A 23,175-nucleotide genomic window follows, 5' to 3' on the forward strand; every position below is an offset into this window, starting at 1 on the left:
ACACACACACACACACACACGTTTACTTCACTTTACTTATTGTTGGGGATATTCTATACATTTCTATTGCTTTTATATAGAGAATATCCTAACAACCTCCTGCATTTTTATAATTTATGTTAAACTTTTTTTTTAAACTATTTTTAACAAATGTTGTACCCAAAAGGATCTTTAATCTAATTTACTTCACTTTTGAGTACAACATTCCTTAAAATACAGTTAAGTAGGATACACACACACCTCTGTCTGAACTCCTGAAATGGGATGCGGTTCGGGAAACCCTGTCTGCAGATCCTGATTCCCTCCAGCACCCCATTACACCGCAGCTGATCCAGAACCAAATGAGGACTCAACTTCCCTGCCTGTGATCATTTAAAGAACAAAAAATTAAGGGATGCCGATATTAAAATTCAATACTATTTTATAGTCTAAATACATTTTAAAAAGCACACAAAATGATATGATATGAATAAAAATAATAATAAAAAGATTCAATAAAGATCTCTGTCTCTTTCTTACCCTTTTCTCATGGTTAGGGATGATGCAGCGCAGGAAGTTGGGGTTGGTGTTGCGGAGGGTGGCCATCAGTTTAGTGAGGGACTCTTTGTAGAGTTGTCCCACCGTGCGAAACATGCCCTTCTTTGTTTTGAGCCCAGCAGCCCCAAAACTGACCGGTCCACTGCTCTCACCAGATGACACCTGATCCAGACCCACAATCCTCTCCACTAACAAGCACATTAAGACATGTTATTATTTAAAAGAACATGTGCATGGCATGTTTGTGCTGCTGCAGCACTATGACTCTATATTAATGCTCTTAAAACATGCATACTGTGCAAGAACCAAGAAGAGTTTTTTTCTGTTCAGATAGAAGTCTTAGTATAAAAGTGTTGTTCTGAGACTTTTAACACTTTCCAAACAGAAAAAAATTCTTTGCATTTCAACATTAAGAAAGATGCTTTATGAAGAATGAACTAGCAACAAGCAGATCACAACTAACTAATGTTAAACCAAACTAAACTAACTTGAGCTCTATAGCAACCCATGAAAACAAACTACACATTCTGCTAAACTACTGTGCAAAACAGCAACCCACACATCACATCACAATCTGACGCTACAAAGGAGAGATGAAAGAAAGAGTGAAGTGTTAATCAGCAGTGAGATGAACTGATGGAGAGATTACAAGAGGAAGAGCAGAAAAACCTACTGCTTTCAGTGCCATTGGTTTGCAGTGTGGCATAAGAGTCAAAAAAGTACACGCGAGGAAGAGTTTGAATGTCTGAGAGAAGAGAAGAGAAGAGAAGAGAAGAGAAGAGAAGAGAAGAGAAGAGAAGAGAAGAGAAGAGAAGAGAAGAGAAGAGAAGAGAAGAGAAGAGAAGAGAAGAGAAGAGAAGAGAAGACAAAGCAAAGCGTTAGTCTATAGTATATTACGGCATTAAATATTAGTAAGAGAATGAAAATGAATTATTAATACTGCATTATCAAACATTTATTAATAAGTAATAAACATATATATCATCCCATTGATTAAACTAAAAACTGGCTGTAATTAAGCTGTTTTAATATTTGTATTGTTTGTAGCAGTTTGTAATTGTTGTTAATGTTAATAATAGTAAAATTAATATATTTTTTAAATAATTACATCGTTCGTACTAGTTTAATTGTATTAAGCAATTAATTAATTTATTGCTGTTAGTGGTGTTGTTGATGTTAATAATAATAACATCTATTTGTTATTCATTTAAATATTTATTTATTTATCCTATATAATAACAATAACAATAATACTTTTTTATCTGAAATAATAACAACAATAACAATAGCTTTATTTTATTTATTTATTAGTAATAATATATAATAATAATACCTTTATTTGTTTTCAACCAAAATAATAATAACAACAACAACAACAACAAAACCTTTATTTTATTTAACAGAAATAATACTAATAATACTTTTATTTTATTTATCCACAATAATAATTAATAAATTAAATAAAAAATATGAAAAATATCTTTATTTATTTACACAAAATAATAATACTTTTATTTTATAAATCCATAATAATAATAATAATAATAATAATAATACTTATTTTATTTATTCAAAATAATAATAATAATACCTTTATTTATTTAATAATATATATTAAATAGAGTAATAATAAAACCTTTATTTTCTTTACCCAAAATAATAATATTAATACCTGTATTTGTTTATGTATTTATCCAAAAAATAAAAATAGAATAGAAATAGAAAAGAATAACAATAATATCTTTATTTATTTATTTAACAATAGTAATAATATATAATAACAGTAATAATAGAAACAATAATTTTATTTTATATATCCAAAATAATAATAATAATAATAATTTTAATAATAATAGTACCTTTATTTATCCAAAATAATACTAATACTTTTATTTTATTAATCCATAATAATAATACTATTATTATTTTTATTATTATTAATACTAACAATACCTATATTTATTTATCCAAAATAACAATGTTTTTATTTTATTTATCCATAACAATAATAATAATTTGATTTAATTTATTTATAAAAATACTAATACTAATAATACCTTTATTTTTTAATGTGAAATAGTAAATAATTTTAATTTAATTTAATTTAATTTAATTTAATTTAATTTAATTTAATTTAATTTAATTTAATTTAAATCCTCACCCTCCCTCCAGAGCTCAGAGATGAAGGGGTCAGATGACTGATGCAGGAGAGATGCAACATTATCATTTAATGGATCCATGTTCTTTACCAGCCACTCATTAGCTTTATAGTCCACCTGACAGAGTAAGAAAGCAGACTCCATTATGACTTTCATGTTCACTAGAAAACAGAGAACACATGGTAAAAATATAAATCAGACCTTGCCAGCATAGTGTATAACAGAGAAGTCGGCCTCTTCTTTCAGCTGCCGCGGCCGCATGAACTTTGGGTGTGAACCCTGCTCAGCTGACAGCTTGTCCACAAAAGAGCGTTCAGTTGCCCTCGGAAACCAACACTCCTCATCCAACAATGCCAGAATGCCAGGAGGATGAGCCTGTGGAGCAAACCAATCAGAAACACTATAAAGACACTGCTTCAAATCAGGTGGCTCTATACGATGCCAATTAAGATCCACTCACTGACCGGTCTCTCAATGAGGTCGATACAGGGCTGAAGATCCAGACCGAAGTCGATAAAGTTCCACTCAATGCCCTCTCGCTGGTACTCCTCTTGCTCCAGTACAAACATGGTGTGATTGAACAGCTGCTGTAGTTTCTCATTAGTGTAGTTGATACATAACTGCTCGAATGAGTTCAGCTATTGACAGAGAGACAAAGAGAGAGATGAATATTTATAAGCTGAGTAATCAACAGCCATTAAAGGGATAGTTCACCCAAAAATGAAAATGTTATGTTATCTGCTTACCCCCAGGGCATCCAAGATGTAGGTGACTTTGTTTCTTCAGTTGAACACAAACAAAGATTTTTTATTAATCCATAATATTAATAATAATACTTATTTTATTTATCCAAAATAATAATAATAATACCTTTATTTATTTAATAATATATAATGAATAGAGTAATAATAATACTTTTATTTTATTTACCCAAAATAATAATAATAATGATAATACCTTTATTTATTTACAAAAAAATATTATTATTGTTATACTTTTATTTTATTTATCCAAAATAATAATAACAATTATATTTTATTTATCCAAAATAATAACAATAATAATAATAATAATACCTTTATTTATTTATTTAACAATAGTAATAATATATAATAATAGAAATAATAAAAACAATAATTTTATTTTATTTATCCATAATAATAATAATATCTTTGTTTGTGTTCTACTGAAGAAACAAAGTCACCTACATCTTTGATGCCCTGCGGGTAAGCAGATAAACATCAAATTGTCATTTTGGGTGAACTATCCCTTTAAGACTCTTAGATTTTGCTTACCTGGAAGATCTCAAATCCAGCGATGTCCAGGATCCCGATAAACGAGGCTCCCTGACGCTGTCTGCGGTCTAGGGCTCTGTTGATCCGGTGCACCAGCCAGCGGAACAAACGCTCATATGTGGCCTTCGCCAAAGCTTCCACTGCGAAATCAGCCTGAATATGGCCAAAGAAATGCACAAACACATAATAATAAATAAACGAATGAAATAAACGTTTCATCAGAACGAAATTGTAGACTAACACTGAAGTGAAGAAATTGTTGAATAAATTCGTTATTGTTGTTTTGTTTGAGCACAAAAAGTATTATTGTAGCTTCATAAAATTAAGGTTGAACCACTGATGTCACATGGACTATTTTAATGATGTCCTTACTACCTTTCTGGGCCTTGAACGTGGTAGTAGCGTTGCTGTCTATGCAGGGTCAGATAGCTCTCAGATTTCATCAAAAATATCTTAATTTGTGCTCCGAAGATAAACAAATGTCTTATGAGTTTAAAATGACATGAGGGTGAGAAATTAATGACAGAATTTTCATTTTTCTTTTCATCTACCCCTTTTATTACACTACTGTTCAAGTTTGTGGTCTCTTTTAACTGCTTTGGAAAAAAGGGCCTTATTTTCACAAAGGCTGCATTTATTTGATTTGTTATTTATTTAAAAAAGTAATTTCTTTTTTTGATGGCAAAGCTGAAATTTTCGCAGTCATTACTTAGAGTCCTATGAAATCAATTTTATTTTTTCCCTTGTAATTGTTTTGTATTCAGTTTTTTTCTGTTTTCATTTTTCTACACTATGTTTTAATGGTTAAATTAAAAACAAATATTAATAAAAAACATGTCTAATTAATTGAATTTATGGAAGGTATGTGATTTAACAGAAATTTAATAAAAGTTCAACACAAAAATTACATTTTAAAGCCTTATGAAATAACTTTTATTTTATTCTCAAATGTGACCCTGGACCACAAAACCAGTCATAAGGGTACATTTTTTGAAATTGAGATTTATACATCATCTGAAAGCTGAATAAATAAGACCGAGATATTTGAAAATCTGGAATCTGAGGGTACAAAAAAAAATCTAAATATTGAGAAAATCGCCTTTAAAGTTGTTCAAATAAAGTTCTTAGCAATACATATTACTAATATATTTTTAAAATATTTATGGAAAAAATGTACAAAATATCTTCATGAAACATGATCGTTTCTTAATATCCTAATGATTTTCCATTCATTTTCTGAAATCCATTTTAATGGTTTCATTCAATTTTAATGTTCAAAAGTATCTCTAATTTATAGATTTTATTACAAAATATATATTATTATTTTATTTATTTCTTTTTCTAGAAATACTGTGTTGCGTATTTACATTTTTGGTAAATAAATTCTGGTATAATATTTTTTTCTGGTAAATTTTCCTTATATTCCTTATTTGTGTGTTCATATACTCATATATTGAGGCAGCACAGACTCAAAACACTGTGGGCGTCAAGTGTGTCACATGATCTTTCAGAAATCATTATAATATGCTGATTTGCCTCTCAAGAAACATTTATGATCATTATCAGTGCTGAAAATGGTTGTGCTGCTTTAATATATTTATGGAAACTGTGATATTCAGGGATCTTTGATAAATAGAAAGTTCAAAAGAGCAGCATTTATTCAAAATAAAAATCTTTTGTAACATTATAAAGGTCTTTACTGTCACTTTTGATCAATTTCATGCAGCTATTCACAGCTGGTTCAGACAAAAGTTGTAATATACATTTTTACACTTGCTTTGACACCTACCACAAGTTAACCATGCATTAAAGGATTACTCCACTTCAAGTATAAAAATTTCCTGATAATTTACTCACCCCCATGTCATCCCTTCATGTCTTTCTTTCTTCAGTCGCAAAGAAATTATGTTTTTTAAGGAAAACATTCCAGGATTTTTCTCCATATAGTGGACTTCAATGGTGCTCAACAGCCTGAAGGTTAAAAATGTAGTTTCAATACAGATCCCAGCCAAAAATTAAGGGTCTTATCTAGTGAAACGATCAGGCTTTTTCCTAAATAATTTAATATTTATAAACTTTTTAACCACAAATGCTCGTCTTGTCTAGCGATGCAATGCATATTTTGTGCACTCCAGTTCAAGACAAAAACTCCCATCTCATTTTCTCCTCCAACTTCATAATCGCCCCACATCGCTGTTTTACCTTTTCTTCACACGTTCACTTTGTAAACACCGGGTTGGTACTTCTGAAGCAATGTAGGGTGATTTTGAAGTTGGAGGAGAAAATGAGATGGGAGTTTTACGACATACCCTAACTGTATTGAACCAGACTGCACGGAGCTAGACAAGATGAGTATTTAGGGTTAAAAAGTATACACCTTTTACATTTTTGAGAAAATAACCGATCGTTTCGCTAGCTAATACTCTTATTCCTCGACTGAGATCACCTTTGAAGCTGCACTGAAACTGCATTTTTAACCTTCAATCTGTTGAGCACCATTGAAGTCCACTATATGAAGAAAAATCCTGGAATGTTTTCCTCAAAAAAACTTAATTTCTTTGTGACTGAAGAAAGAAAGACATGAACATCTTGGATGACATAAATTATCAAGATTGTTTTATTTAGAAAGTAAGGTAATCCTTTAAATATCCTGAAATAACGCTGCAGTCTGAATACCGTCAATGTTTTAGTGTAAAAATGGTTTCTTACTATGTATTTGTAGTTGCACTGCACATCTATAGTATTTCAAAGCACATGAAGCCACACAAACACACACCTGCTGCTTGGTCTGGGCCTTCTGGACGTACTCGCGGCCCACTTTGATGCGAGGAGTGAGAATGGCTCGGCTAAACTCCAATACGCTGATGCCCAGCAGGTGGCAGAGTTTCTGCGCTGCTGTGTCATCCGGCATTGAGGCCTGATCTGTGTTCTTCTCTTTGTGAAACGTGATGTTCCCAAACTGCAGCACTGCAGAGATCACCTTCAACATAGCTGAAAAGACAGAGAGAGACAATCCTCATTGACAGACGGATGGAAAATCACTTTTTTCAATGGTCAAGTACGTTTTATGAAATCTTGTGGATGTTCCCTTTTATATCTATTTAAGAACCACTCTTACATGTGGATTCTTCCTGTGTGAAGCCCATGATAGCCACTGAGTCCATTGTCTGAATGAAGTTTTCTGAATCGCTCTGACCCGGAACAGGAAGTGACCCTCCACAGAGGAAGCGGTACTGATCCGCACTGGCCAAGAGAAGCTCCTCTACAGAGAGAGAGAGTGTGATTAAAAAATTACAATTATAACATTTCCATTTAAGATGTAACCATATTATCAATATTGTGTCATAGTCACATGATGATATGAAACGATAGGTCTTTCGGGGAAAAGTGTTTTTAAAACATATTTAAACCTCTAATTCTAAGATAAAAGGTCTTTAAAGTTGTGTTTTGGGCCATTTTTGCTTTGGCACAGTATCTGTCAAATAAACTAAAACAGAAAGCGAAATATGGCTTTTCAAAACTGCGTGTTTAAAAACGAAGCACACACATTGTTGAGGCAATCCGCTCGTGATCTGGTGTTTTCCCTATATCAGAACGGCTCAGTTCACAGTGAATAAATGCAATGAGCTCATTTATTGCATGTGCTATGAGTTTAGCGTGCGTTTGCGAACACAACGGCCACCAGTTATGCTTTATTTCATTGAATTTGTAGTGAGACGTGTTTTTGTAAGCCTGCTAGAGATTTCCTTTAAAATAAAAGCTCTGCAATTTCTATCAATTAAAGCTTAAAAAAGTGCAGTATGAATTGCTTACAGCTCATTTAAATTCAGTCCAAACTTCAAAATATCTCATTTAAGTGTAGAAATTAGGAAGAAGTACTGTAATTTCCCTACTGTAGTATAAAACAAAAATATTATACCTATTAAACAATCATTTGCATTTAAGGTGCAGTGCAATTGTTTTACAATATATGGCCATTATTGTCATTGTTGTTATTATTATTATTATTATTATTATTATTATTATATTCTAATTTGTTTGGCTTCCCAAAACCCCACTGTGAACGTAATTTAGACTGAGACAGTAAATCACAAATAAAATGGGGGCTGAGTCCCCTTTACAGTTCAGGTACAAGTCAATTCTTTTTTTTTTTTTACTTAAGTTTTCTTAGTTAAAAACATGTGTTGGAGCTCTTACTTTTGAACTCTAAGTGCATTAAATAGAATAATTTACCTTTAAAAAGTACAAACTTTTGGATTTTTTTCCAATTCTTCATTCATACAGCATGGCGATATTATTGCATCGTAAGATTTTGTGTTTTGTGTGTGTGTGTGTGTGTGTGTGTGTGTGTGTGTGTGTGTGTGTGTGTGTGTGTGTGTGTGGGCATGTTTTTGTGACATATCAGGACACAAATGTGTGTAATAACATGGGTATGACATAGGTATTACAAGGAGAGGGTGACTTATGAGGACATTGCCCATGTCCCCACTTTTCAAAAGGCTTATAAATCATACAGAAAATGTTTTTTTGAGAATGTAAAGATATGCACAGTCTCCTGTGAGGGCTAGGTTTAGGTGTAGGGAAGGTGTAGGGTGATAGAAAGTACGGTTTGTACAGTATAAAAACCATTACGTCTATGGAATGTCCCCACAATTCACAAAAACAAACATGTGTGTGTGTGTGTGTGTGTGTGTGTGTGTGTGTACCTGGTATTCATCACGTTGTGGGGACCAAATGTCCCCACAAGGATAGGAATACCAGTAGATTTTGACCTTGTGGGGACATTTCTCAGGTCCCCATGAGGAAACAGGCTTATAAATCATGCACAATGAGTTTTTTTGATGAAGTAAAAGTGTGCACAATCTCCTGTGAGGGCTAGGTTTAGGTGCAGGGTAGGTGTAGGGCGATAGAAAGTACAGTTTGTACAGTATAAAAACCATTACGCCTATGGAATGTCCCCATAAAACATGTAAACCCAACGTGTGTGTGTGTGTGTGTGTGTGTCTACTGACTTCTCATGGCCTCAGAAGCTCCAGAGAGGAGCTGGTAGAAGATATGGAAGGTTCGCTCGTCTTTAGCCTGACGAATGGCTCGAGACTTCTCCAGCAGATCTGACACGTGCAGGTTAATGAAAAATGTACTAATATACACATTGTTTATCATTTATTGATTAAGGTACAAAAATGTGGCCCAAACTTATTAATGTCATTGCACAACATAACAAAATATAAAGCAGTATCTGAAAACTAAATGCTATAACTTTTATTAGAATTAGCATTACTTTTCTGAGCGTTTTTTAAATTGTCAACTACAATTTAGGTGATGTTTAGTGCATTTATGAAGGATACAGGTCTCAATATTAGCACCAACAATATATCCAGCAACATCAAAATTAATCCTGATGAATTTGCCCTAAAACAAATTGAAAAGCATGTCAGATCAGATCAAAACAGTTCAAGTGATGATGGTTGGGTGTGCCATTGCAGGGCTTACAAATCTGGAAGAGTTGTCATTTTTGACCGTTTTGGCATTGCCGAAGGCCTCAAGAATGGGATTTGCTTGCAGTAACTGTCTCTCCAGTTCCCCCTAGACACAGGACAGAAAGAACAGCATGTCAGTGCAGGAATATTACCAACATTGCAGCAAAAAGCCCACAGGAAACCTCTGCATTCAGAGACCCCGCAGCATCAGCACCAGCACCAGCATTAGCAGCATATGACTGCAGCCAAACAACTCTCACACAAACACACATACATGTTTACTTCACTAAATAGTGACTTACCATAGACGTCTAATATTTCTAAAATAATTAAAGCTAATTATAATCACTACAGACTGCAAATATTAACTCTCTCTAAAAGGAATGCAGATGTATTGTAAGGGATGTCAATGGCAAGTTCTCAAATCTTGTTTGTGTCCATTTCCAAAAAAATAATTGTGTTGATAATGCACACAAAAAAAATCTAAAAGAAGAAAATTAAAAATATATGGGTCAAAGACGTTAAGATGTCCACGTCAAAAGAAATTTACAAAAGTAATTTTATGTCCATAGAAAGCACATTAAATATAAGTAAAGTGTCTACTTTTAAGGTTTCAAATAGGTTTTTGGAGAATAAAATGTCAAAATTTGGTTGAAAATGTTGCATTGTCATTTAGTGTAGCACAAAATGTATGTAAAAATTCTAACAACATGCTTATTCTGACTTGTACATATTAAAATATATAAAAGAATAAGGGAGCATATTAAATTTTATTGTGTTTTAAATGAGTAAATAATTCTTACTGACAAATGGGCAAAACCTAGGATATTGGCAAATTTAAAAAATTTGGAATTACAACTAATTAGTATTTGGGGTGAAAGTAATTTGTCTTTTATTTAGTCGTAAAATGATTTTTGTTGTAAATATGCCTGACAAGATTGTTACACTGAATGACATTTTAGTGGGTGTTTTCAGTAAATTAGGGAAAATTTATTATATTTATTTTTTTGCTCAGAGAAGCAAAAAAAATGCAATTAAATTAAACAGAAAACTCTTATTGTTTTTATGCTTAAACCTTTTTTCGTCTTTGACAGAAAGTTAATTAATTTTTTTTTTTTTTATTAATCAGTTTATTTAGGAAAAATGAAAGAGCATTATTATGTTTTCATTGTTTTTTATGCATTAAACATTTTCATCAAATCAAATAAATAAATAATGTACTTTATAGATGAATACATATTAATGATGTAAATTAGGTCAAACTAATTTGAGAACCACTGCCATAAACCAAACTCTGAAAGAAAATGGTGTACAATAAAAAAGGAAATAAATAGAAATAAATAAAGAAATAGAAAACATTTTCCGTTAAATCTGTCCTAAATTAAAGCTAGGTCAGAAACACACACACATAGAGTTGAAAGTGCAAACTCATGAAATTGCAGCTCAGCAAAAGCTTTTTGATGAAAAAACAACAACAATAAAAAAAATCCATGTACAGGCTAGATAACCTCTGTTTGGGCTCTGAGGTTTCGCTCTTACCCATATAGACCAGTGTGGTCTATATGGGTCAAAAAATACCATAGCAAAGCTTTAATATGCATACAGTGCCCCCTATAGGCCTATAGTGGAAGTATTAGAGCACAACCATACTCACATACTGCACAGTCTGTTAGAGTCCACAAAAAGAGAGAGATGGGGTGGTTGAACAAGTGAACAGGACAAACAGGGGACAAAAATAGAACAAACTGATGAGCAAAAACATAAAAACATGGTTGAAAAACAAAGCAAAACAAAATAAAATAAAATAAATCCACACAGATTAATTAGACATATGATATCACACATTATGAGGTTAAAGTGGCAGGACATGAATTAGAACTGCTGTAGTCTAAACACTCCTTCCTGTCAGCCGGATGTGTCAGTCATGAGGAGAAAAGCCCCCACTCACCCTGTTCACAGCGCTACTGCCACGACCCAGAGAGCGAGTACCATCCATCTTCAGCGCAGAGCAGAGGACAAAGAAAATGAGGAAAGAAAAGAAGAGCAGAAAGAAACAGCAGGACCCAGGAAAGAGAGGAGACATGGAGACAAGAGAAACCAAGAAGAGCGAAAATTGGTATATTAGAGAAATGATGCATATAGCCCACAGATACACCAACATTTAGCTTTATATTTCAAGAGTTAATAATAAGGATAAACTGTGGCAAGTGTGAAAGTTTCAAAGAGTTCCAGCTGACATTGTAAACAATATTTAAAACAACTGATGTTATTTTTAACTGACCTTTTGTTTAGTAATTGAAATAGTAAATTGTCAATTATTGGTTATCAGCAATATATATTATATGTATTATTATATATTATTTATCCCTATTGTTGAACAGAACTTCTGTAACAGAAGTTTTGAGCTATTGGAGAAATAGGTATCAGCAATAAATAATAAATAAAATATAGCTGCAAGCAGCGATTACAGGGGTTTAAGCACTTTTAGGCCCGTTTCACACCGCAAGCGTGAGCGGCGCGTGAGCAGCGCGTATTTTTTTCGGCGCCCATGTTAACAAACGAGTGCATTCACACCGGCAGCAGGAGCAGCTCATGAGCGTCAAGCAGGAGCGTAGCGTGAGCAGCGCTGACGCGATGGTTTCGGCGCCGAGCCTATTTTTGCTGCGCTGCTCACGCTCAAATAAAGGGACAGTACACTTTGATGGCCAAAATAAATATGATTTCACACAAAAAAGTTCTATAAATACATAGAACAAGCTTAAAATGCACATATAATACGCATGTCTAGTGAATTTAACATGAGTCGTTATCAAAAGAAAATGAAGAATCCAAAATATGTAGGCTTACAGAAGATATAAACGTGTTTTTAATTATTCAGTTTGGGTGCAATCATGGTGTAAAAAAAAAATAGCCAAAAAATTAAAAACTGTTTTACGGCAGATTTATTTTTTCTTTTCTTTTCTTTTCTTTTCTTTTCTTTTCTTTTCTTTTCTTTTCTTTTCTTTTCTTTTCTTTTTTTTGCATCGAGAAAAAGCTGCTATGATTGAGTCTTGGATTGTATAAAGCACTGTATAACTAAAGGTAAAATAATAATAATAATAATTATAATAATTATAATAAAAGAAAAAAAATACACATATGTAGGCTCTAGCGCTACCCATATTTTACCTCATTCATGTGCAGCTTTATGATTTGGGGAGCACAAAAAGTAACACTTTTTGCATTTTTCAGTTTGTGTAAATGTTGTTTGTCTAGTAAAAATATGTCACTTTGTTTCATAATTACAGTGTGTACGTTTTTCGTTATTTACCTCAAAAGAAAGGAAGTGAAATGTGACAACATGCCCCGCGAGTAGGGTACATTGTAGCACGTGAGGAGCACGTTGTAACATCATCAAATGACAGCTTCAAATGTTATCTGATCAAATGAAAAAAATATATACGACAAACTAAAATATTTTGTCAATAAAATGAAATTATTAATTTCTCAAATAATGCCATTTAAAAAAAAAAGTTATAATAAAAATAATCTATTTTTGAGTTTGACAATGAACACATCGCAACTACGTGGGAACGACCCTAATCGCAACACACAGCTATACAGTATAGTTCAAAATAATGTGCGCAAATAGATGTAACATTTAGAAAAACACTCCACTCCTTCCAAACACAGCTCTCATAGAACACGAGACACATAAACGAGCCAAAATGCTTTGTTTGTGCCCCGCTTCCCTAAGTGCTTTATGATCTCACCAATAAGTATTACAAATACTTATCTTCAAAGGAAAAGGCATGGGCTGAATCTGCTTCTGCAGTTTCATTATTAATTTCATATTTACCTGTAATCAGTTTTACAGAGAAAAGCTGATTACTAAATGCTTTGGAGCCGCTGCACGCTCTACAAACGCTTCCAGTGTGAATACTCTTGCGAGTCTGCAGCTGCAGTAACGCTGTAGTTACGCTGACGTGAAGCTCACGCTCTGCTCACGCTTGCGGTGTGAAACCGGCGTAAGGCAAGTCTGTAACCATCTTAATCAATGATTGAAAAAAGCTTTTTTGTCAAATACAGGTATATTGCCATAGAAATATGATGTTTTTTTAACATTTATGTCTGTTATAGCACCAGCTGTGGTATGATTTCCTTAAAACTTTGCATGCTTGTTTAGAATCACCTCGTGTGCTCACCAGGTTTTGTGAAGTTTTGAGTTTTCCTTTAGACTTTATAGGCTTTTGGGTACATTTGGACAGGCCCCTTTTCTAAATGACCCCGTTATAGCCTCCCAAAGGGTGAATTTCAACGTTTTATTTTTTATTTTTGATAATTATTGACCTAGGGAATGGTACTACAGTGTTTTTTCCAGACTGAGCAAAAAAAAAAAGTTGATTTTTTACATCTTCTCAATCATTTATGAAAATATTTGATTGACAGCAGTCATTCTAGAAGCAAAGTTGTCCGGAATGAGGAGTTCTATCGTATGAATATCGGGTGTATGTGCGAAAAACCGTGCAACGTACAATCGTTTACACCCTTGAAAAATGCGATATTGCCTCCCAGTGGCTGATTTCTTTCAAATTTCTCTTAGACCTTTAGGGCCTTGAGTCAAACAGGCCCACCAAGTTTCGTTCCAATCGATACGCAAATGTCCTTATAGACACTTATGGCACTTTGGACCAAGACCGTGCACACCTGTTCAGGAGTTATAGGCATTTTACTAAAAGGGGCCCTGCCGCTTTGAAAGTTTTGGCGTCCCTTTGCGACGGTGAGTTGAAAGTTAAACTTTTTTTAATAATTACTGATATTCACTCTCCAGAGAATCTTTCTGCACTGGTTTGGTTCCGATCGGTTGGAAAACCTAGGATTAGTTTGCTAAAGTAGGTTTTTCAAAAAATGATCCAAGGATTCCAACAACATAAGACACTTGAGCCTGCGACTGACGGTTTAGGAGTTATGAGAGATTTTGTACTTTTGTTGGCTGTAGCGCCCTGTCAGTCCAATTGGGGCGAGCCTTGGTCACGTTGTGGGTGGTGTAAGTACTACCATCCCTCGAAGTTTCAAGTCTCTACGACTTACAGTTTGATGAGCACGATCAGTTTTACATGGAGTTTGCTGATCCATGAGCATTCTAACAATTTCAATAGGGTTTTAGCACTATGTGCTTGAACCCCTAATAGCAAGAAAATCAAGAACTAGAAAGTAGAAATAGATGCTTTTTCTGTCTCTAATGATTTACAGCAGTCCTCATTCTCACCTGTAGGGCGCTGTCTTTGGACCGACCCAGAGTGCCAGACTTGTGTGAGGACGCCACATGCGCCAGATACTGAATCACTTTTTTTGTGTTCTCCGTCTTTCCTGCACCAGATTCCCCTCTGAACACACACACACACACACAAACAGTACAAATAAACCACCTTCTGCTGTAAAACAGGTTTAGACTATTTTCAGAGTTATTCAAACAAATACGAGCAGATGACTTAGCAGGAATCACTGTTTTAACAAGATACAAAACACATGCTGGAACAAAATTAGTAACACATGCCAGTAAAGAGAAAGACAATCTGTGGAAAAACATGTTTAGATTATCTGTCTGAATGAAATGGACTCATTTACATTAGTCCAGGTCTGAGGGAATAAACAGGGCAAGACCTTCTGGTAACTTTGTTTTTTTGTGGCCTGTAGACTTACTTACAGTGCTTCTTATGCTGTAAACTGTCTAACTTAAATGTTCTATTTAATGTTCTCTTATTTCCAGTCATTAGAAATCACGAGTTGCGATGGCCTGAAAGAGCTGAAGAATATGTTTCTGAACTTTCTGCTGTAATTCCACAAATATGCATTCAAACTCAAATACAACTCACGTGCACAGGATGGACTGATCTTCTCTGTCTGTATAAGAGAAACAACACACATGAAGAGAGACATTAGCATGACCAATGAACAATTACAGTGATTGCTCTCAATGATTTGAATTTGACTGAATAATTTGAATTTTGTGATTTTGAATATGAAACATTTGTTATTTAATAGAAAACATATAAACGAATGTAATAAATATGCTTAGAGAGTAATAACGTATAGGGATAGCTCGCCCAAAAATTAAAATTTGGTCATTAATTACAATTACAATAAAGACCTTCGTTCATCTTTGGAACTCAAATTAAGATATTTTTAATGAAATCTTAGAGCTTTCTGACCCACCATAGACAGCAACTGACACTGCTCGTATGACACAGTTACACAAATATGTTCATATTGAGAGCATCTACACTGGAGATTTTTAATCAGTTTTTGCTTTAGGACCCAGATTTTACATTAGACAACATAAAAAAAGTTGAAATTAAATAATACATACATATCAGATATCTAACAAAAACTTTAAAAAGCTGAAAGAAGTACTAACACAAATAACAAAAGGACATATTAATTACTAGTTGAAGTCAAAAGTTTACATACACCTTGTAGAATCTGTAAAATGTTAATAATTTTACCAAAATAAGAGGCATCATACAAAATATGCACATTATTTTTTATTTAAGACAGACCTAAATAAAATATTTCACATAAAAGACATTTACATATAGTCCACAAGAAAAAAATAACAGTTGAATTTATAAAAATGATCCCCATTCAAAAGTTTACATATTAATTCTTAATACTGTGTTTTTACCTGCTTTTTTAGTGATAGTTGTTCATGAGTCCCTTGTTTGTCCTGAACAGTTAAAATGCCCACTGTTCTTCAGAAAAATCCTTTAGGTCCTTCTTTGGTTTTTCAGCATTTTTGTGTATTTGAACCCTTTCCAGCAATGACTGTATGATTCTGAGATCCATCTTTTCACACTGAGGACAACTGAGGGACTCATATGCAACTATTACAGAAGGTTCAATCTAGAAAAAAAAGAAAAATCTACATCACCGTTTTTCCTTCTGAAGCATCAGTGAGTGTTTGAACCTTCTGTAATAATTGCATATGAGTCCCTCAGTTGTCTTCAGTATGAAAAGATGAATCTCATAATCACACAGTAATTGTTGGAAATGGTTATACAGTACACAAAAATGCTTGAAAACCAAAGAATTTAGGACTTGAAGGATTTTTCTGAAGAACAGCAGGCAGTTTACCTGTTCAGGACAAACAAGGGACTCGTGAACAACTATCACTAACCAAAAAACAGCTGTGGAAATTTAGGTAACAACACAGTATTAAGAATCAAGGGGATGTAAACTTTTGAAGGGGCTTATTCTTTTTATAAATTCAACTATTATTTTCTCTTTCGGACTATATGTAAACATATATTATGTGAAATATCTTAATCAGGTCAGTACTAAATAACAATAACATGCATTTTGTATGATCCCTCTTATTTTGGTAAAATAATTAACATTTTGCAGATTCTGAAAGGGGAATGTAAACTTTTGACCTCAACTGTAGTATATATAGTATATATAATACAATATAATAATACAAAAATTTATGGCAAAACAGTAGTTTGATTGGACACACGGCCTCAGGCGTAAACAACAAAAGATCAGTGTTTTCGCCTCCCTTTTCGAAGATGATAATCCTTTTCATTATGCTATTTTAAAGCGATAGTTCACCCAAAAAATTAAAATTTGTTGTTTATCTGCTTACCCCGAGGGCATCCAAGATGTAGGTGACTTTGTTTCCTCAGTAGAACACAAACAAAGATTTTTAGCTAAAACTGGTGCAGTATGTCAGCCATATAATGGGAGTGGATGGGCACCAGACTCTTAAAAGTAAAAAAAAAAAACATGCACAGACAAATCCAAATTACACCCTGTGGCTCGTGACGATACATTGATGTCCTAGGACATGAAACGATCAGTTTTTGTGAGAAAATGAACAGTATTTATATAATTTTTTACCTTTGATACACAGCCACGTCCATCTGTCCTGACCACGAGTTTATCATCCGGCTCGTTACATGTGAACGCGCTCTGGCGTAGTACACGCAAACGCCGTAAGGGGAAACCGGTGAAAAGTCCCGGATGACTTTGCGCAAGCAAACATAATCTTTTAGTTTTAAATCGGTTTGAACAATCAGGATAAGCACAAGTAATTACCATTTTGAATAGCCGCTATACCCACAATCTCTGTGCACTGTGTAAACAATGAGTGTCGTATACATGCGACAGATCACTTCCGGCGTTTGCGTATACTACGCCAGAGCGCGTTCACATGTAACAAGTCGGATGTTGAGCTCGTGCTCAGGAGAGATGGACGTGGTGGTGTATCAGAGGTAAAAATTTTATAAATACTGTTCAGTTTCTCGCAAAAACCGATCGTTTCGTGTCTTAGGACATCAATGGGTTTAATTTGGATTTGTCTGTGCATGTTTTGTTTTTTTTTACTTTTTTTAAAGGTCTGGTGCCCATCCACTCCCATTATATGGCTGACAGACTGCACCAGTTTTAGCTAAAAATCTTCATTTGTGTTCTGCTGAAAAAACAAAGTCACCTACATCTTGGATGCCCTGGGGGTAAGCAGATAAACAGCAAATTTTAATTTTTGGGTGAACTATCCCTTTAACTATGGTTTGTGGCACTTCAATTATTTGCATTTAGCTTTTTTTCTCTGCTGTTTGCAATACAAACATAACAGACCTGCAGCACACCAGTTCTACAGAAGTCATCAAACCTGCAACTTCAAGACTAGTTAATTCATTTATTCATTAATAAACTGAATGGATAATTAATGTTTATAAATTATATTCCACTTATACTTTCTGTATATTCAGGTGGAAAACTGCACATTTCCAATCTCAAAGTGTTTAGCTAAGACTGAAAAAAATCTAAACAGTAAATCTTTCTCACACAGTTAAAAAACGAAACGAACATTAAGTCATTTACTAGAAAAGAGTTAAGACACACACACACACACACCGGTCAGGCCAGTTTAATAACCACAGACACACCCTGAAGAGTAGGATGCAGGGTAAAAATGCCAAATCTCAGTTTCTCAGTCATGCCTGGGGTTTCACACTATTACTAAGTATGTGAAAGAACTCAATCTTCATGCTGTAACTTGAAACTGGCTCCTGCCTTCTAAATATTTTGCAGAGGTGTATGAATAAATTGACATAAACTGAAGCAGCCTACAGCAGGTTAGGTGGTTGCCATGGTACCTTGCAGCATGCTCCTGTAGGCCGCCTCCGATATGGCGTAGATATGTGGAGGCATCTCATGCCGTTTCTTCCCACGATACATTTCTATGATGGATTCTGTATAGATGGGCAGGTTCTTATAGGGGTTGATCACCACACAAAACAGGCCGGAGTATGTCTGTCGGACATCACACAAACACAAGAACTCAGACAGACTGAAATAATGATGTTGTATATGTAGAAACTATTCTTGGCAGAGCAGCCCAGACAGAACACCCACAGACCGCCCCACAGCCTGATGGATACTACTGTACACACACAACTAGCAGTTACAGTACTTGCAAAAATCAGAAGCTCAGATCTGATTGGCTGCCCTTACCCAGCTTTCTTAAAGTGATAGTTCACCCAAAACTAGTAGTTCATCTTCTTTTGTGTTCAGCAAAAGAAAGAAACTCATAAGTTTGGAACAACCTGGGTGTTGAGTTTTCATTTTGGGGTGAACTATTGCTTTAAGTCAAAGTGCTCTGGTTTTGATCAGTCCAAAGCACATTTTGAACATTAGGTAAGTTTGATAATCAATAATTCTTCTTCCGTTCTGGGAGTCTATGGCAGCCAATAGAACCGCTTGCGGGAAAGTTATGAAATTTGGCACACAGATAGAGAACAGTCTCAATATTAACCATATCAAATTTGGAGTCTCTATCTTAAACTCTCTAGTGCCACCAATAGGCCAAATTTGAACTCATATATCTGCTAATAACTTTTGAACCGTAAGGTCTAGAAGCAAAATATGTTACACCGATTCCTTGGCTCATGCTGAGTCAAATGCATAATTTTAAATTTTAAAATTTCTAAAGGTCAAGATTTTTTGCAACTTTACATTTAAAAAAAAATCTACTTTTTCTAACTCGTCCTAGATGGTTTGTCCAATTTTCACTAAAATTGACTCAGATCATGTTTAGAGCTTTTTGATAGACCAAACCGTTTTTTAAAGCTTGTTTAAAGATTTGACGAAGTTTGTGAAAAAATGGACATGAGGCTATATCTCTGCAGTACCTTAGCAGATTATGGCCTAACTTGGTATGTGTTATAACAAGCATTACCTGAGAGCGAATTATTAGTTTCGGCATAGCAATACCTACTGGTCAAAATATAAAAAAAATTACATTTCTGCGTATAACTTCTGACCTGTTTGGCCAAAAGTCAAAAGATTGGTCTCGTTAGATTCAGAACTAACTACCTACCTAATTTTCTTATGTCTGCCTTTTTGGGCATAGGCCATTTTGAGTTTTGTAGTAAAATTCTGTATCAACAAATCTCTTTAAGGGAGTAGTTCACTTTCAGAACAAAAATTTACAGATAATGTACTCACCCCCTTGTCATCCAAGATATTCATGTCTTTCTTTCATCAGTCGTAAAGAAATTATGTTTTTTGAGAAAAACATTTCAGGATTTCTCTCCATATAATGGACTTCTATGGAGTTTGAACTTCCAAAATGCAGTTTAAATGCAGCTTCAAAGGGCTCTAAATCCCAGCTGAGGAAGAAGGGTCTTATCTAGCGAAACGATCGGTTATTTTCTAAAAACATTTACAATTTATATACTTTTTAATCTCTACACAGAGTACACACAGTGCTAGACAAGATGAGCATTTAAGGTTAAAAAGTATATAAATTGTATCTTGCTAGATAAGACCCTTCTTTCCTCGGCAGCCATTTAAAGCTGCATTTTGGAAGTTCAAATTTGGGGGCACCATAGAAGTCCATTATATGGAGAAAAATCCTGAAATGTTTTCCTCAAAAAACATAATTTCCTTATGACTGAAGAAAGAAAGACATGAACATCTTGGATGACAAGGGGGTGAGCACATTATCGGTAAATTTTTGTTCTAAAAGTGCTACTACTCCTTTAACAAGGATCTCCAACCCTGATCCTGGAGAGCTAGTATACTGCAGAGTTCAGCTTCAACCCTAATCAAACACACCTGAACCAGCTAAACAAGATGTGTTAAAGGTGTTAAAAAAGGAGTGGAAGTCTGCAGGATGGAAGCTCATGAAAAAATTTATTTGTGGATCGATACTGCAATTTTCCAAATGCATCGCAATTCTACATGTATGTGGAATCGATTCTGATCCTAGTTTTTAAGAGCAGATGGCAATGTGTGCTTTAGAAACAGCCGTACTCTGCTTGCTTCCAGTTTCTTACACACACACACCACTTAAACTTAAAATAATCATTTATAAAGTTCGAAAAGGTTGAAGCAAATTTCAAGACTGTTCACAGTGGGCTGAGTTTGCATTGATCTTGCATCATAAAAGCATTAAAGCAGAGGTGTAAGTACATTTAACCACTTATATTACTCAGCACAAGCGCTCTTCTTCGTGAGCAATTGAGCGTGTGGTTAAAAACTAGCCTAGAGTGCCATCTGCTGTTAAAAAAACAAGCTCAGAATCAATTCAAAAGAGATTGCATTCAAAAAAATCGCTGTATCGATCTACAAAACGATTTATCGTTACACCCCTAGAAAATACCATATAAATTTAGTTGATAACATTTTTGACATTAAAGGAGATTTTTAACCGAATAATTAACATTTTATGTAATATTTTTAATCATGTATTAACATTTAACAAAAACAGAATGTCAAACTGTCCTTACTCATCCTAGCACATAAACTTTAATGGAATTTTTGAGTTTATACACATATTGAGCATATTTGTTTTTTTAAGCACACATTTCAAAATGGTGTAAAAATAGTTGGATTTAAACAACATATAATATAGAGTTGGATTTCAGTAACATATGTCAGATTCATTCACTTCTTATTTGTGCAACAAAGCAAACAGGTCATTCACTTTACATGTTGGCCATATTGTCTCTTCCTATATATTGCTGTTGTTTGGTCAGAATCAGAGACAAAAGAGGCATGTTTGCCACACTGTATCAAAAATATGGCGCCAGTTCTGAATTTTCTACATACAGTCAAACCAAAATTTATTCAGACACCTCCAACATTTCTCACATTATCACAGTTTATTCGCTATGGTATAGAAAATGGTAATAAAATATGACAAGAACTCAGAGTTAAACTGTGTCTGAACAAATTCATCTTCATAATGTCAGATGACTTTGATATTTTGTTGACCAATTACCAAGCAATGCTTAATTATGTTCAGTCTGTGGTGTAAATAGGTTGCATTAGCAAATAAAGAAAAAAAACTTAAGCAAAACATGGTCAAGTCAAAGTGTCTGAATAATTTTTGGTCCCAAATTTGTATCAATTTTACCGGTAGTCCACTGTATGAAGAATTTGAGTATATGTCACAGTTTACTTTATTTTGCTATCCTCTCTTACATAAATGAACTATAGGTGTTCTGCAAATTTGAGTACTGAACCAAGTCGGTGAAGTGAACACTAGGCTCAAGTGACTCTTTTGACAGATGTGTTATGAATAAGGACCCTTGATCTTATGTGTGCATGAGTGCATCTGTGCATGTGTGTTTGTACTTTCTTGGCTACGTTCAGCATGAAACCTGAGCAGAAATTTGAACTGTGAGGCTGTGATGATCAAACACACACGTGTGTATCTATGTGTGTAACACTATCCTTCTCGCTTACTCAGAGAAAACCCATTCACACATGCCCACACACACTCAAGTGATGGCAGGGCACAGTGGCAGGCATGTGTCAGGACTGAATGATTGCTAAACATTCAGACTATTGGGAAACACTCACATATATGAGTCCTGAAAAGTATCTCTCTCGTAGATTGTGTAAGACAGAGGCCTCATTGAGGCATGTGAGATCGGCCATGTCCTCGACTTTACTGAATCGGGGTGGGTTCATTCGCTGGAGCTCCTCCCTTGAAAGCGTCAGTTTCTTCCCACTGTCTGTAAGCTCCACCTCCACCTCATCGCCCCGCTCCTCGCGCACGCTTGCAGACTGACCAAAGGAAACACAGGCAGAAAAATAAAGGATGATGAAAGAGTACATGAATGTGCTCTTTGTGAAATGTCTTTTATGGAAGATGCGGCATCAACTCCGCATTGGAAGCTGATGTGTCACTGTCATTTATTAAAGTCATGATCACTGTCAAATGTCTGATGTTGGCTAACAAAAAAAAGTCTACATCATATTTCACTCCAAATAAATAAATTACATTTGACAAGCAAATATATTTATGGCTCAGTACTGTAATGTATAAATAAATACATAAATAAAATTTTAATATAGAATACAATAAATAAAGTTATTTAATGGAACAGAAATTTATATAAGAGACACAAAAAAAATCTATGTTTTTTAATGGCTTCATTAGGCCTATTTGTAGTGCGCCAGGCCCCAATAATAGCAATAAGCTTTGTGCTTTTGGTACTTTTAATATAAAACAAGATCTCGGCTTTCAAAATCTGTCATTTTTATCTACTATAATATGAATTTCAATGTAAATAATATATTAATATACACTTTTTTTTAGTGTTTGGTAAAATGCTACATGAATGCAAAAACAGAAGTTTTATAACGTTTTTATGTTTGTTTGATTTTATACTTTATTTATTTTATATACGTGTGTGTGTGTGTGTGTGT

At 34.2% G+C, this 23,175-nt stretch overlaps 1 protein-coding gene across 2 annotated transcripts in view; it reads right to left on the reverse strand.

Moving 5' to 3' along the window:
• myh14 (myosin, heavy chain 14, non-muscle) overlaps nt 1-23,175 on the reverse strand; it is a 53,222-nt gene that overhangs the window by 26,661 nt on the left and 3,386 nt on the right. The window contains exons 2-19 of one of the 2 annotated variants that reach the window (XM_073847520.1): nt 22,324-22,530; nt 18,609-18,765; nt 15,327-15,354; nt 14,720-14,837; nt 11,420-11,467; nt 11,126-11,137; nt 9,485-9,577; nt 9,340-9,403; nt 9,004-9,102; nt 7,110-7,253; nt 6,768-6,982; nt 3,992-4,144; nt 3,161-3,334; nt 2,898-3,071; nt 2,699-2,813; nt 1,214-1,282; nt 520-725; nt 241-362 (exon numbers count right to left, since the gene is read on the reverse strand). In XM_073847520.1, coding sequence (XP_073703621.1) covers nt 241-362; nt 520-725; nt 1,214-1,282; nt 2,699-2,813; nt 2,898-3,071; nt 3,161-3,334; nt 3,992-4,144; nt 6,768-6,982; nt 7,110-7,253; nt 9,004-9,102; nt 9,340-9,403; nt 9,485-9,577; nt 11,126-11,137; nt 11,420-11,467; nt 14,720-14,837; nt 15,327-15,354; nt 18,609-18,765; nt 22,324-22,530 — 2,198 coding nt within the window. Of the gene's footprint in view, nt 1-240; nt 363-519; nt 726-1,210; nt 1,283-2,698; nt 2,814-2,897; nt 3,072-3,160; nt 3,335-3,991; nt 4,145-6,767; nt 6,983-7,109; nt 7,254-9,003; nt 9,103-9,339; nt 9,404-9,484; nt 9,578-11,125; nt 11,138-11,419; nt 11,468-14,719; nt 14,838-15,326; nt 15,355-18,608; nt 18,766-22,323; nt 22,531-23,175 lie in introns of both variants that reach the window. The other variant, XM_073847519.1, reaches the window with a different exon arrangement.

Source organism: Garra rufa, chromosome 9 (genome assembly GCF_049309525.1).
Source record: "Garra rufa chromosome 9, GarRuf1.0, whole genome shotgun sequence".
In the NCBI taxonomy this organism is placed as follows: Eukaryota; Metazoa; Chordata; class Actinopteri; order Cypriniformes; family Cyprinidae; genus Garra; species Garra rufa.